The following is a 14396-nucleotide window of genomic DNA, read 5'->3' on the forward strand; positions in this document are numbered from 1 at the left end:
AATTTCCTCTGGAATTCTTTCGAGGTGATTTTCTTTTATTCTATATTGTGCATTTTTTTTGCTTCCTCCCACCATAGTGAAGATTTGCCTTGTAGATATACTGCTATTATTGCCTTTAAATTGTTGGAATATTCATATACTTGAAAATACTTGGTTATATTCAGCAACAAGTTTTTCACCATCTACTTTTTCTCCATAAAATATGGGTGGCGTGGTATTTTTGAACTCTCCCTATAGCTTTATTTTTTTTTATTTCTTAATTTAGTAGATTTTGTAGATTTTTTATTTTATTCTTCTTCACTTTTAGCCTTGTCATATTCATTTTCGGACTTATCATGTTCACTTTCAACAATTTTCCACTTCAAGGTGTCTTTTCTTCCCCCCTCTACCTTTGCATCTAGAGGTTTATGTGTTGAATTTTTAGTCATTTCTTTGATGAGTTATTCCTTTTCTACACTTGCCCTTAGTAAATTCTCATTGTTGTCCCTAATACTAGTTAATTCTGCCTCATGCATTTTACAATGTCGAGAATTTGGGCTATTGGAGGTGAAGTTTCGTCTCCCAACTGATCCAAAAAATGTTCTCCCTCACCAGGAGATCTAGAGGAAGTTTCTATAATCACTGCACTCATTCTACTTACGTTTGTGCATCACTACAACAAAATCACAATTAGTTTTTTTTAGAACACAACATTTTTTGCATTATTCTTGAAGTTGTGGTTTGTTCCTTAGGCCTCAATTTTGAACATACAACTCTAATATAACATGTAACATACCTCATATTCATACTAAAAAAAATATTATATTATTATAAATAGAAAATTTACGCAATACTTCCAAATATGTTATACTCGTCATCATTCTACTCTTCTTAGTCGAACTAAATCAAGGACTTCATTACTTTCACTGTTACTTTAATTGAAAACAAGAAAGGAGTGTAACTATGTTTCTTTGGTACTTGTGACCCCTATACCTCTATAATGCATCTAATGTTTTTTGCTTAAAATGAATGGGCCTCATGTTTGAACTATGTTTAGATAGTGCTCCATTGTCCACCATACTATGATGCATTTCCTTTTAATTTAGCAAATGTACCTCGTTAATACCATTCTATACATATATGCATAGGTACGTTGATCCTTATATTAAATAATATTATTGGGGTATCATACCCTCAAACATAGTTATTACACAATCTATTATTTATATAACCTAGTGATTGAATCATGTATAAATACATATATAGCACTAAGCTTTTATTCCTTATATTAAGATTACCCATTGTACAATACTTATCCTTTAAACTTTATATATTATATTTGAGGTATGGCATGGGTATGGCATGGGTCATTCATTACACATTGCATCCCCATGGATATGCCATAATACTTACTCTTATGTATCCACATTCCCTTCACATGGATTATTTAACATGCACACCATCAACAGTTAAGATTTAACCTTCAAATCCCACCGTGGAGACTTGCTCAAGATTTCCCACAGGGTAATAAAACCCTAGGTTATAATTCATTTCCCTCATTTCTTGTGGTGTCACATGGTGAGAGCATCTCTAGGCTCCAAAAGATGTTAGAAGGTTCTCAAGCCATGTGGCTCAGGTTACATTGATTTGGCTCCATATTTAGGCATCCATATATTAAGACGAACCTTTTGTTGCATAATTGGAAGATGTAATATTGTGTTTCTTGTAAATATGCTGAGTAATATTTGTCATTTTCATTCTCTTACTCCTATCTACAATCTGATGATATTATTCTTTATTTCCCAAGATAAAATTGCATAAATCAAGAGGGGTTTGCAACAAGTTTTTTTTATAAGATTTGATAACCAGTATTCATCTAGCTACCCCCATTGTTTGATAATTAGATGATTAATTTTCCTTAGCCTTCTATGCATTTGGTTTTTTCTCTTTATTTCTTATAATTCATACTAATATTGCAATGTGTGTAGGAATTTGGCAAGGTGATGGTTTTTTTTATTACATTGTCCTATGCTACAACTTTATAATATCCTCGGTAATATTTTTATTTCCATATTTGTGCATTTTTATTGTTGGTGTTTGATCATTCATCAACCTGGGGTTTATCTCTAAACCCTAACCTAGAGATATGGCTTATTTCTATTACTCTTTTACTTTGGTTTCAGTCATAGTAATTTTAAAATATTTTAATTATTTACTCCTTCTTTAGGTTATACATGTACCTAGGGTATTTCATGTTAACCCTAAGTTTGTATTGAGTCTCATACACCAAATTCTAGAAATTTAATGACTTACTGGACTTTGGTGTCCCTACCAACTCGTCTCAGTTTATTTGTATTCATAATATGAACTATTTCTCCTCAAGAATTTTCTTATGACTTGGGGTTTTTCAACTGTAACCCTACATTCTTTATAACTAGTTTCTAAAGACTCCTTCAAACACGACTATCCATGGCCAAGGCATAGTAATTATTTACGCAGTAATTCCACCTAATTATTGGGTCCTCATGGCTAAGGCATAGTAATTATTTACACAGTAATTCCACCTAATTATTGGTTCCTCTTGAGTCTGATACAAATTTATTCCTACTTAAAGCACATTATTACTTAGTGAACATTATTTTCACACAAAGTTACATAGAGTATGGAATCTCATCCTCATGATCAAGTATACCCATAGTTTTACTTTGTTATATGTAATATTGACCTTTTTGTGAATTCTATTCCTATATCCTTCTTATTTTTAACCCAAATTTTGCTTACATAATGTTGCAAGTATGAAACATAAAAGGATTTGTTCTGTCCTTCATTTTGCATTTGAGGTTTTCTTATCTCTAGAGCTAATATTAGTTTCCTCTTTCTACAAGTCAGTCGTACTAGCCTACTAACTTTCTGTCTTAAGTATGGTTGAGGAGTCTTGGTTATAATTCTTAGACAGAGCTTTGATGTTGATGACTAATTTTATTTGAGTTGCATGGAACTATGGGTTCTTAGGACTTTTGGTCTTTCTTATCTTTAATTTTTGTTTATGAGACTAAGACTAAGAGCCCGTTACTTTTCATAGTTCTGGAACTACTATACTTTTTTGGATTGAACATCTCCTTGTATTCATACTTTTAATAGAAAGAATAATTTTTATTATATTCAATTTCTTAGAGTTTAATAGTACTTTGTCCATTCTTGTATAAGAAGATCATAAGTTATTTATTACCTCATTCAGTTCTTTTTTGAATAATGATTATTATTTTCTGGAATGGTATAAGTAATTCTAAATTTTATCTTGTGGTTTGTTTCTCATAACTTATAGTCTGTGATACTCTTATCATCGTAGGCACACCTGTAATAGGTTTGGTGACTTGAAATTATGTTGTTTGATTCAGTAATTTAATAGTTAGCATACTTAAGCATTGTTTATGTACTACTTTTACATTCCTATAATTCCACTTCACTGTTCTATGAACTATAATCATTAAAACCTTTTTGATATGTTTATAATAACTTGTGCATTAACACATAATGATTATACTATTTCATTTTCCTTCTAGTATAGAAACATTATTCGCCTGAAGAGAGTCATACTAAACTATAAGCATACTTGATCTCTCTTAATATATGTTTCCCCTTTATTTCACTTCACAAAAATCAATTAATCAATTAATCAGGAGTTCCCAGGATATCTACTTACTTTAATTACTAAAACATAGAATAATAGGTTCTACTCTACCAAAGAGTCTTAACCATACTCAAAAGTAGATTGAATTGGTTTTAAATGTATAGAATTAACTTATTTATTCCATGACTTGTTATCCCTCTCTTCTTGTTGACATTTCCATTTACTGTAACTCATACTAGTTCCCAATGGGTCAAGTTTTTGACTCCTTCCCAAAAGGAAATAACACTTTATTACCTTGAATTTAATTTTATACTTCTCGTATATATATTTAATAGCAAATATTCTATCTATTTTCATCATTAATTGTTTATACCTTTCTATCTCATTAGTAAAATATATTCCATTCTTAATTTTTATAATATAATTGTGTGTGAGTAAATTTTTCATTGTACACATATACACTAAAATCTAACATACATATTAGCTAGTTATGTGTAATTATACATGTCATGCATATACTAAGTAATTATACTCATATTCTTGAAATTATTCACCCTAATAATCATACTTGTATTGTTCTTAATCTCAGGTATCAAATGAGCCTAAGTATCCAATTGTAATTTCTTGATAATGAGATTGAAATTACTCCCATATGTAAAAATTTAATTCTAGAATACACATAAAAATTCAGGGATAATTTATCATTTAATTTAATTGTTTTAATAGAAAATATATTGAGTTATGAATCTAGAAGACACATGTAAATATTTTACTAGTATAAAATCTTTTATTTACCTTACCATCAAAATTAACTATCATCACAACACTAGTAGTATTTGGCATGTATATAATTCAACATAATTATTAAACACTACTACATAGGACTAAATTCTGATGACATAGTTGGACGGCTATAGCCCATACTATTGTAAAATTCCATAAAAATGTCATGTTTTTTTTATTTGTTTGTGTAAAGCCTTTGTATTCATTGGAATTTTGACTGCATATTTCTACATCCTCAAAATTATGAGAACGAATTTCTAGGTTGTCAAAATTTAGATGGTTAAGAGATTGGCTGTCAGAATTCTGACAAAAAAAAATTACATGGGATTGATTGAAATTGTTGGTGCTTAAATTGTTCCGGCAACCAAGAACCTTGTCATCACTGTTGGATTGACTTTTGGGTGGTGAAGGCTTTGCTATCATAGACGCAAATCTGAGCCAAAAAATGCTATGGGTCATCATATCAAAGGTATGATAATTCTCTGATTGTTTCGTGCACAAAGGTCCCATCCAAAATGTGGGCTAGTTTCCACCCAAAATGACGAGAACTGTCAGATGTATGTTTGGTGATCTATTGAACATTTTCAGGAGCAGACTTCCAATGGCTAATTTCTAGAGATGGAATTTTTCTATTGTGCATAAGCCTGCTAAGAAGAAACCAGGCCTTCTACTTCTAGCTGTTGTCAAAAAGCATCCTCACAGGGAATCATATCCTCTTGGATGCCAAGAACCCCCGAATTCTGTTGGATATGTTTTTGCATCTAGAGATTTTAAAACCCATTTGGACTCAGAGGGAGTTTCTCTGATCCCCAGAAAGATCTTTAATTGAGATTGTGATTTTCTTATGTTTCTAAAACAAGTTAATGCATGAAGTATTAGAAAACCACTTAATCACATAAACTATAAAGCATGGAGAACTGAATAATAATGTTGCAGCAACATAATAGAACAACAAACATGTGCGAAAGAAAACGACACAAGAAATTGATAACGGAGTTCAGCTATCTCACAGCCTACATCTCCAGGCCTAGTCTTCAACGGGAAGGCCTTTTATATTAATAAAACTTTGGACACCATACAACATATCAAAGTTACATCAATGTAATTTCTTACTAGTCTAGCTATAAGTTGCTCAGCCTCTAGAATTTGACGCAACTAACGGCACTGAGAAAGACCTCTTACAACTCCCAGAATAAACCTACAAAGTTCTGCCTCCAAATCTCCAAAACTGCTCCAAAAATTCTTCTCACAACTCTTATTCCTCTCTGCCTCCTGCATGGAATAACATTACATGTATATATAGTGTTTGTGGTGAACCCAAATATAGCAAATGAATTAAATTACATATCACCTTTGTAACCATATAAAAATATGGCTCTATAGTTAACATATTGTTTAGAACCGCACCATAAAACATTAAACCCTGGCGCAATTAAATTTGATATATGGAATATGATATTACGCAACCAACCTTTTAAATATAACATAAATATGATAGCGGCATAAACTATCGATGCATGGCATAAATCATTACAACCACATATCAAATATAGCATGTCACATGTGAATGGTAGTTTCAAAATGGTGCAAAATCCTTTGCGGTCACGGTGGAGCAGTGACTCCATGTCAAAAACGTTAACTTTGTCGTCTATATCGTCATTGGCTTGGAGCGTTAACTCCAATGGTTCCTGTGGAAATTGGCATATACTGTTATAACCAACGAATACATAGATGTTTTGATGGAGCCACCTTGTATTTGTAACATATAATTTGCAATATATGGTTTGGTAATATATTTTTTTCCCAAGCTTTATAACCCATTACATTTGCCCCATTCCATATTTAAGATATGTTATGTGACTTAAATAATTTTATGCTAAGGTATGAATTTAATATCATAACATATATTTTAATATATGGTTTTTACACCAATATATATCTATATATATATATATATATATATATATATCAACCATATGTTTGTGCTATGAGACTTTTACCTTCACCATGTAATGAAGATCTGCACCCAAACTGGAGTTGTCCTTGACCTGTTGATTGTAAATGCCATGTGTTGAGGAGTAAAACACTAGTTTGTATATCAACACATGGCATTTATTGTCAATAGGTCAAGGTCAACTCCAGTTTAGGTGCAAATCTTCATTACATGGTGAAGGTAAAAGTCTCATAGCACAAATCTCAACGCATGGCATTTACAGTCAACAGGTCAAGGTCAACTCCAATTTGGGTGTAGATCTTCATTTCATGGTGAAGGTAAAAGTCTCATAGGACAAACCATATATATATGGTTTGTCCTATGAGACTTTTACCTTCACCATGTAATGAAGATCTGCACCCAAACTGGAGTTGACCTTGACCTATTGACAATAAATGCCATGTGTTTAGCAGTAAAACACTAGTTCGTCACAAACTTCCAGAAGCAATTCCTCATTCATTCGAAGGTCAAATGCACCTGTTCCAGTTTCGTTAGGATTGTTGCTACGAACTCGACACAATGGTACTACTTCCGCTTGATTCTAGTAACTTTGATTTTTAGGCCTTTTCAAATCCTTGATCAATTTCGGATCATTTCCTCCCCGCTGAGACCTTTTGGACCAAAAGGCTTAATTTATAGAAAACAAATGTGGGTTCCATTTTCCCATTTGGACGGTACCTTTCCACCTTGTTTTGAACCTGTACACTTTATTCATGCAATCGTCAGCAAAACACACAAACTGCATAATATATCATGTCCTTTTCCACCCACATCTACATTCATATTTGATGCTAATATCCAGACACCGCTAAACAGTAATAAACCCATTAACAACATTGAAAGTATTAACATAGCTGAAACCATACCCTGCTTTCCTTTCATAGCTGAAACAAAACTCAACTTATCATGCTACAACTCTTTTTGATATACACTTTTAGATCCCTTAAGCATGTCTATTTGTTTGAATTAACTTTACTGATATCTTTCTTAGGTTCTTTAGATTGTACCACAAAATCTTTACTAGCATAAACTGCTTGTTTTAACTGCTCAACTGTAGAAGGAGATTTATCTGCTTTGATGTGATGAGAATGTACAACATATTCAATTCCTTTTTTGAACAAGTGTTATTGATTATGTTCCCTATAAAAGATCACTTCTCTATCATATAAATATGGGCTACCCAAGACCATCCCACATGTATTTAGTTTTACCACATCAGACATAACCTTATCCTTAAATTGAGAAGTTATTGCAAACAGTAACATGCATTGCTCAGTTACTCGTAATTTATGATTTCCTCTCATCTAAATTAAAGTATACGGTTTACGATGCTTTATGGTTTTCAATCCCAATTTCTTAACCACTTTTTCTTAAATTGGATTAGCTTGAGATCCATTATCTAACAATGTGTCGATCTTTGCATGTTTCATAACAACCCTTATATGAAATAACTTGTGTCTACAACTATTAGAATCATTACCTTCAACAGGTTTACCGGTCACAACCAATGTTGCGATCTGTGTCTCATCACCTGAATTTGACCCTAGGTCCAACGGTTTCGTTGTTGCTGCAACCTTTTGCTTCCCTTTTCTGATCCACTTCAGTTTCATTTCGGGATGTAATTGCCAACACTAATCCTCTTCATGGCCCTCTTTATTGCAATGTTTACAAGAGACATTTTCAACCTCCATGGTGATGTTTACTTTCTTCGCTTTCCCTTTTCCCTTGCTCTCCATTCTGGCTGTCGATTATGATGATGCCCTAACTCCCAACTTACTTGCTTCAATGTAAGTCACTTGTACTACCACTTCATCCAGGTTAGTAGGACTGAACATAAATATAGTATTGTGAACATACTCAGGTAATACTCCTATGTATTTCATTAGAGTTTCGTGAGTATACAAAGGAATATCTAACATCAACGCCTTCTTATGAAACTCATCTATATATTCCTGCATTGAATGACCTTTCGTAACTTTTATTCCTTGCCATTCTATTAAAGTTCTTCCCTTATATACCAATGGATAGAATTTCTTTTTAAGTGCAATAATAAAATCAAACCATGATGGAAAAATCTTACCGATAAGTTGAGTACCTGTTTGTAACTTACTTTCCCACTAGATCAATGTTGTGCATACTAAACGAAGCGATGCTAGTCTGATTTTGACTTCATCTTTAGTGATATGTTCCATGCTACATTATACCTCCATTTGCTTAACCGAGTTTTCAAGCTTCTTGGCATCAACTTCTCCATTGTACATGGGTAACTTGAACTTAACATTGAGTTTCAAAAGTCGTTTCGAAGTTTCAGGTGGAGTCAAGAGAGAAGGGATAGGACCTTTTTGATTGCTTTCATCTTATTTTCCAGATTGTGATGGCTATCCTTCTTTGCCTTTAGATTTTTTTGTCTTAAACTCTCGATACATTTCTTCGACCATGGCTCGCAAGGTCATGAAAAAATATACAAAGCCAACACCAGATCTAAATGGGTGGTCATCACTTCCTTCTTCATCATCTCTTCTCCTCAAGTTGTCCTTCTTCTCGAGCCAACTTTTGGATCTCCTTCAACAAGTTCTCCTTCACCAAGATTGTATTTGCTCCTGGTGATCATGCACACTTCAAATTATAATTATCAACAACCTACTCTTATACCAAATGATCCCTACAAAGATATTTAATCGAAATTGTGGTTTTCTTATGTTTTTAAAACAAGTTAATGCATGAAGTATTAGAACACCACTTAATCACATAAACTATAAATCATGGAGAACTAAATAATAATGTTGCAGCAAAATAATAGAACAACAATCATGTGGGAAATAAAACGACACAAGAAATTAATAACGGAGTTCAGTTATCTCAAAGCCCACATCTTCGAGCCTAGTCTTCAATGGGGAGGCCTTTTATATTAATAAAACTTCAGTCTCCATGCAACATATCAAAGTTACATCAATGAAATTTCTAACTAGTCTAGAATCTGACGCAACTGATGGCACTGAAAAAGACCTCTTACAACTCCTGGAATAAACCTACAAAATTCTGCCTCCAAATATCCCAAACTGCTCCAAAAATTCTTCTCACAACTCTTATTCCTCTTTGCCTCCCTCATGGCATAACATTACATATATATAGTGTTTGTGCCTAACCCAATAATAACAAATGAATTAAATTGCATATCACCTTTGTGACCATATAACAATATGTCTCTATAGTTAACATTTTGTTTAGAACTGCATCATAAAACATTAAACCCTGGCGCAATCTAATGTGATACATGGCATACGATATTATTCAACCAACCTTTTAAAAATAACATAAATATGATGATGGCATAAACTATTGACGCGTGGCATAATTTGTTACAACCTCATATCAAATATACCATGTCACATGTGAAAGGTGGTTTCAAAACGGTGCCAAATCCTTTGTGATCATGGTGGAGCGGTGGCTCCGTGTCAAAAATGTTGACTCTAGCGTGTATATCATCGTTAGCTTGGAGTGTTAACTACCACGATTCTTGTGGAAATTGGTATATAACGTCCATCGCATACATAGATATTTTGATTGAGCCACCTTGTATACATAACATATAGTTTGCAATATATGGTTTGGTAATATATTTTGTTCCCAAAGTTTATAACCCATCACATTTCCGCAATTCCATATTTAATATATGTTATGTGACTTAAATAATTTTATGCTAAGGTATGAATTTAATATCATAACATATATTTTAATATATGGTTTTTACACCACAATATATATATGTTCATAAACCATATGTTTGTGCTATGAGACTTTTACCTTCACCATGTAATGAATATCTGCACCTAAATTGAAGTTGACCTTGACCTGTTGACTGTAAATTCCATGTGTTGAGTAGTAAAACACTCGTTTGTCACAAACTTCCAAAAGCAATTACTCATTCATCCGGAGGTCAAATGCACCTATTCAAGTTGCTTTAGGATGGTTTCTGCGAACTCTACCCAATGGTGATACTTCCACTTGATTCCAGTAACTTTGATTTTTAGGCCTTTTCAGATCCTCTTTCAATTTTAGATCATTCTCTATATTTTTTCCCCAAATGATTGTAAGAATGGAAGTGGCCACAATGAGATAGCACCCCTTCGTAATACAGGGCTTTGTTATATGTATGGGCGCCTCACCGGTTGGCTATGATTTCAACCATACCAACCCCCATATTTAAACTTACTAGGATCCTTGGCATACCCATGTATCCAAATTACAAGTAAGAGTATTCAGCATCATAAAAGTGCCCTAAGGTGTTCCCAATCTCTTTCAACGCATTCGTTGAACAATATATAAGGGGAAGCCCTGGAAAATGAACCCAGATCAAAACAAACCTTATGTGATCCGAGCAAGCATAGAAACTGATGGTCCATTTGTTTTTAGGGCTAGGACTTTGTTGCCTCACTCCCATCGGTTCCTTTAGCAATCAATATACATCCTTAGCCAACCTACCGACCAATATACATCCTTGGCGAACTTAGCAACCAATAGCAAGCAACGAGGAGAGCAGCCTAGGAAGGGCAAGAAGAAAGACTTTGTCCTCCATTGTAGAATGCTTAACGACATAAGATTACTCACAAAATACCCCACAACTACTTCCATCTCCTCCAGATCATTCAACTTGATATCATTCCCAAGTGTAAGGCTACCTTCCTTTGATTCTTTCTTGATACATTTCTTTGCCACCTTAATTGAATCCAAATCACTTGGATTATGAGTTTGGTAAAGTGGCACTGCTTGATCGATACATGTGCTCCTGCTTGTTCTTCTCCTTGTATAAGTAACTCTAATATTAATATATTTTGAAAGGGATTCTTGAATTAAGTCTCCTTAACATTACAATGGAACAAAAATCTCCATAATGAGAAGACACTAAAATTAATTAACAATAGTTTCATATAAGTTTATTTATTTATTTTATATTTCAAATCATCATAGATTTATTTTAATTTCATATTTATCTTATATCAAGAAATCAAATCTTTAGAGGTGAAAATATTTTTTAGTTTAAAAAATGTGAGAGAGATTTGTATCTTAAAAGTTTGATGTATTCCCACTCAAAATAGATCCAAAATTAAATGAATAGATGCCCATTATATATAGAGGGAGATTCCAACTATCAACTTTACATTCAGTAAGAAACTAATTACACATTTATGTGATGCTGAAAAATCCCATCTTAATTCCATCTTAAGCATTGAAAAAATTACACTTCTCTCTCATACCAGGATGTATGAAAACAACAAACTCCTATATTTAGAATAGGAATTTTTTAATATAGATATATATAATTATTTTCATATATATATATATATATATATATATATATATTACTTTCAATTATGTGTGTGAAAATAGTTTACTTGAAATGGATATTTACCTATGTTATTTATAGTTGATATGAAAAAAAATTGTTATTAATAACTTCTTTCAAATTTTATACATCAACTCTATGTGAACTCTCCATGAAATTAAACATATCACTCATACTAAGGTATAAAAAAACTAGAATTAATTTAAATTTATGAGATTATAAAAATGTCTTGAATAAACCTACATGACTAACTCAAACCTACATGGCTAACTCCATTTGTGTTAGTTATGAGAATTGGTATGGCTTCTATTTGATGTTGTGATATACACCACTATTCATAAACAAAAAAACACATGTTTTATTGAAGAAATTCAAACCAAATTCTTACTCTTATGAAAATTAATTGATATCCAAATAAAAAATTGTCACTCTCCTATTATTAATCAACTTATCAATATCAACCTTCAACCACTTACTAAAATGCCATGAAACATCATTTAAGCTAACCCTTAAAATTCTTAAAATATATATAAATAATCAACCTATGAATATCAACTTTCAATCACTTAACAGGTTACCATGAAACATCATTTAAGTTAACACTTAAAATTCTTAAAATATATGAATATTATTAGTAACTTTTCTTTTATATATTGAATTTTTAAGAAAAGGTTTTTAAAAAGATATTCCTTGTTCGAAATTTTTTTAAATATTTAACTTTTTCTTATCGCTTTTAACTCGGATCTATTTTACTTCATAGAAAACCGAAATTCAAACAAATAAATTTATAAATAAATTAAATACAAGAAATAAACTCTAATATATATCATGTGCAGAGGGAAGCCAGCAATAAACTCGTATAAAAATCATGCTTCACAGCTTAAACCTAAATAAAATCATAATCATGTTTATAGGGAACACGATTCGAACTAATGGTGAAGCAAGCGTAGATCTGTAAATTTTGTTTGTAAATTTTTTTCCATTTGACACAAAATAAAAAGTTTTTGCCTTCATAAAACAAATATATGTATGGTGTAATGTTTGCCCAAATGTCCCCGTGGCTCCGATGTGCAAAGGAGTCGCCCAGCATGCATTCTACATAGTCGCCCAACCAAAATCTACACTCCACGCATTTGGTCGTTCTGTAGAGCAAGGCACTCAGTGTCTACATTATATGTATGAATGGTCTCAGATTGTTGCTGTAACAAGTCTGATCTCGGTCCTTTGTCTGTTCATAATTAATTGAGATATGAAACAACGTCTGTTCATAATTAATTGAAATATGAAACAGAACATTGGGAAGATTTATGTAATCAGTGACTCCCAATAAAATAACCATGATCATGCATGAGTAATTACCACATGAAGATCCATCCCCACATCACCACAGCAGGAAGGGAGAAGAATAAAATGATAGATACTTACAGATTACATGATTGGTGTTCATCCCCGAGATACGTGTACCAAAATATTTCTTGGCCGCGTGTGCAGGAGGAGCAGGATTACATAATCTCGCGCTGCCTACAAAATAGGCCCGGAAGAAATCCCCGTTTTCATTTAACAAACCCTTCCAAACTGCAGCCATTACATTAATAATCTCATATTGAACCATAAATAACATATGCCAACATTACAATAAACTACAATGTCAATACGAAGAAATTAGAGCGAATGATGGGAAAAGTAATGAAGTGCGACCTGCGACGGTGAGAATAGGGTTTATGTTGGCATGCTTGGCTAGGGTTTCGACGCATGCGTGGAGGTCCATACGAAAGAGCAGACATCTCTCGATCAAATGCTGAACCGTGCGGATCATGAGCACACGCGGATCCTTCTTCCGATCATCGTGTGTTTGCATGAGAATCGACCCCCGATCGATTCGATTCGTTCGTTGAATTTTCATGGCTATGATATATTTAGTATGCAAATGTATGATTGTACTGTGGAATCTACAAATGAAAAGAAGAAGCGGCGAGAGTATCATGGGGATTGGCGCAGTTAAAGAGGTTCGAGTGGACGAGAGGGACTAGATGATGCGAAGGTACAATGTTATCCAAATGGAATCCTAGTCGTCGGCTACAACACTTCGCCTCATCCTCTCCCGGAGATAAGAGTGATGAAGAAAGCAATGGAGGAGAACGTGTAACCGTGGCTAGGTTCCTAGCCACCCGCCCATCTCATCGCTTCCTTAAAGGTGTGATGGATGTCTCGGCTAAATTATTCCTTTCCTTTGTCATACAAGCATATTTATGGTGATATTTTCTCGGCCACACACCTCAACGGCTGGTTGCTGCTCCATATTTCTTGGGCGTATTATGTCTCGGCTAAATTATTCCTTTTGTTTGTCATACAAACATATCATACAATTTTTTATAACCTAACCACGCGCTTGTTTGTTTTTATTCCTTCTGTTTGTCATACAAACACATCATACAATTTTTGTGATAAGTGTCTTGTTTTTTATAACGGCCATTAAAAGAAACCACATTTAGCTCAATATAGGCCTACTCTAAAATTTTTAGGTTTTCCACTAGCTTTTATTAATTTTTTACTCTTCTCATTTAAAGTTTGATTTTGATTATTTATTTATTTATTTTAAAAGCTAGTTATTTAATATAGGGATTACTTGTTAATATTTGTTTTTAATAAATTAATAAGCTAATATC

At 33.0% G+C, this 14396-nt stretch overlaps 1 protein-coding gene across 3 annotated transcripts; it reads right to left on the reverse strand.

Moving 5' to 3' along the window:
* Positions 1 to 12607: 12607 nt before the first annotated feature.
* Positions 12608 to 13808, reverse strand: LOC149249108 (uncharacterized). 3 transcript variants are annotated; one of them, XM_089456175.1, is made up of 3 exons: positions 13429 to 13808; positions 13156 to 13251; positions 12608 to 12958 (listed from the first exon to the last, which is right to left on the reverse strand). In XM_089456175.1, exons 1-3 carry the CDS (start codon positions 13712 to 13714, stop codon positions 12849 to 12851), a joined length of 492 nt encoding a protein of 163 aa, XP_089312301.1. In that variant the 5' UTR covers positions 13715 to 13808; the 3' UTR covers positions 12608 to 12848. The 3 variants fall into 3 exon arrangements, with proteins under 3 accessions (XP_089312301.1, XP_089312300.1, XP_089312302.1); XM_089456174.1 differs by having other exon boundaries at positions 13156 to 13305; positions 13429 to 13799; XM_089456176.1 differs by having other exon boundaries at positions 12854 to 12991; positions 13156 to 13305; positions 13429 to 13799.
* Positions 13809 to 14396: the final 588 nt, after the last annotated feature.

Source organism: Pinus tabuliformis, chromosome 7 (assembly GCF_031772625.1).
Source record: "Pinus tabuliformis cultivar Carrire ecotype Pingquan chromosome 7, CPIR1, whole genome shotgun sequence".
Lineage (NCBI taxonomy): Eukaryota > Viridiplantae > Streptophyta > Pinopsida > Pinales > Pinaceae > Pinus > Pinus tabuliformis.

Excerpts from the sequence above, each read along its gene's own strand:
- LOC149249108 (XM_089456174.1), bottom strand. The coding sequence starts at position 13,714 with ATGATACTCTCGCCGCTTCTTCTTTTCATTTGTAGATTCCACAGTACA. Across the intron at positions 13,306-13,428 it reads CCCTATTCTCACCGTCGCAG|TTTGGAAGGGTTTGTTAAAT; the intron begins GTCGCACTTCAT and ends TAATGGCTGCAG. Across the intron at positions 12,959-13,155 it reads GAACACCAATCATGTAATCT|ACAAAGGACCGAGATCAGAC; the intron begins GTAAGTATCTAT and ends AATTATGAACAG.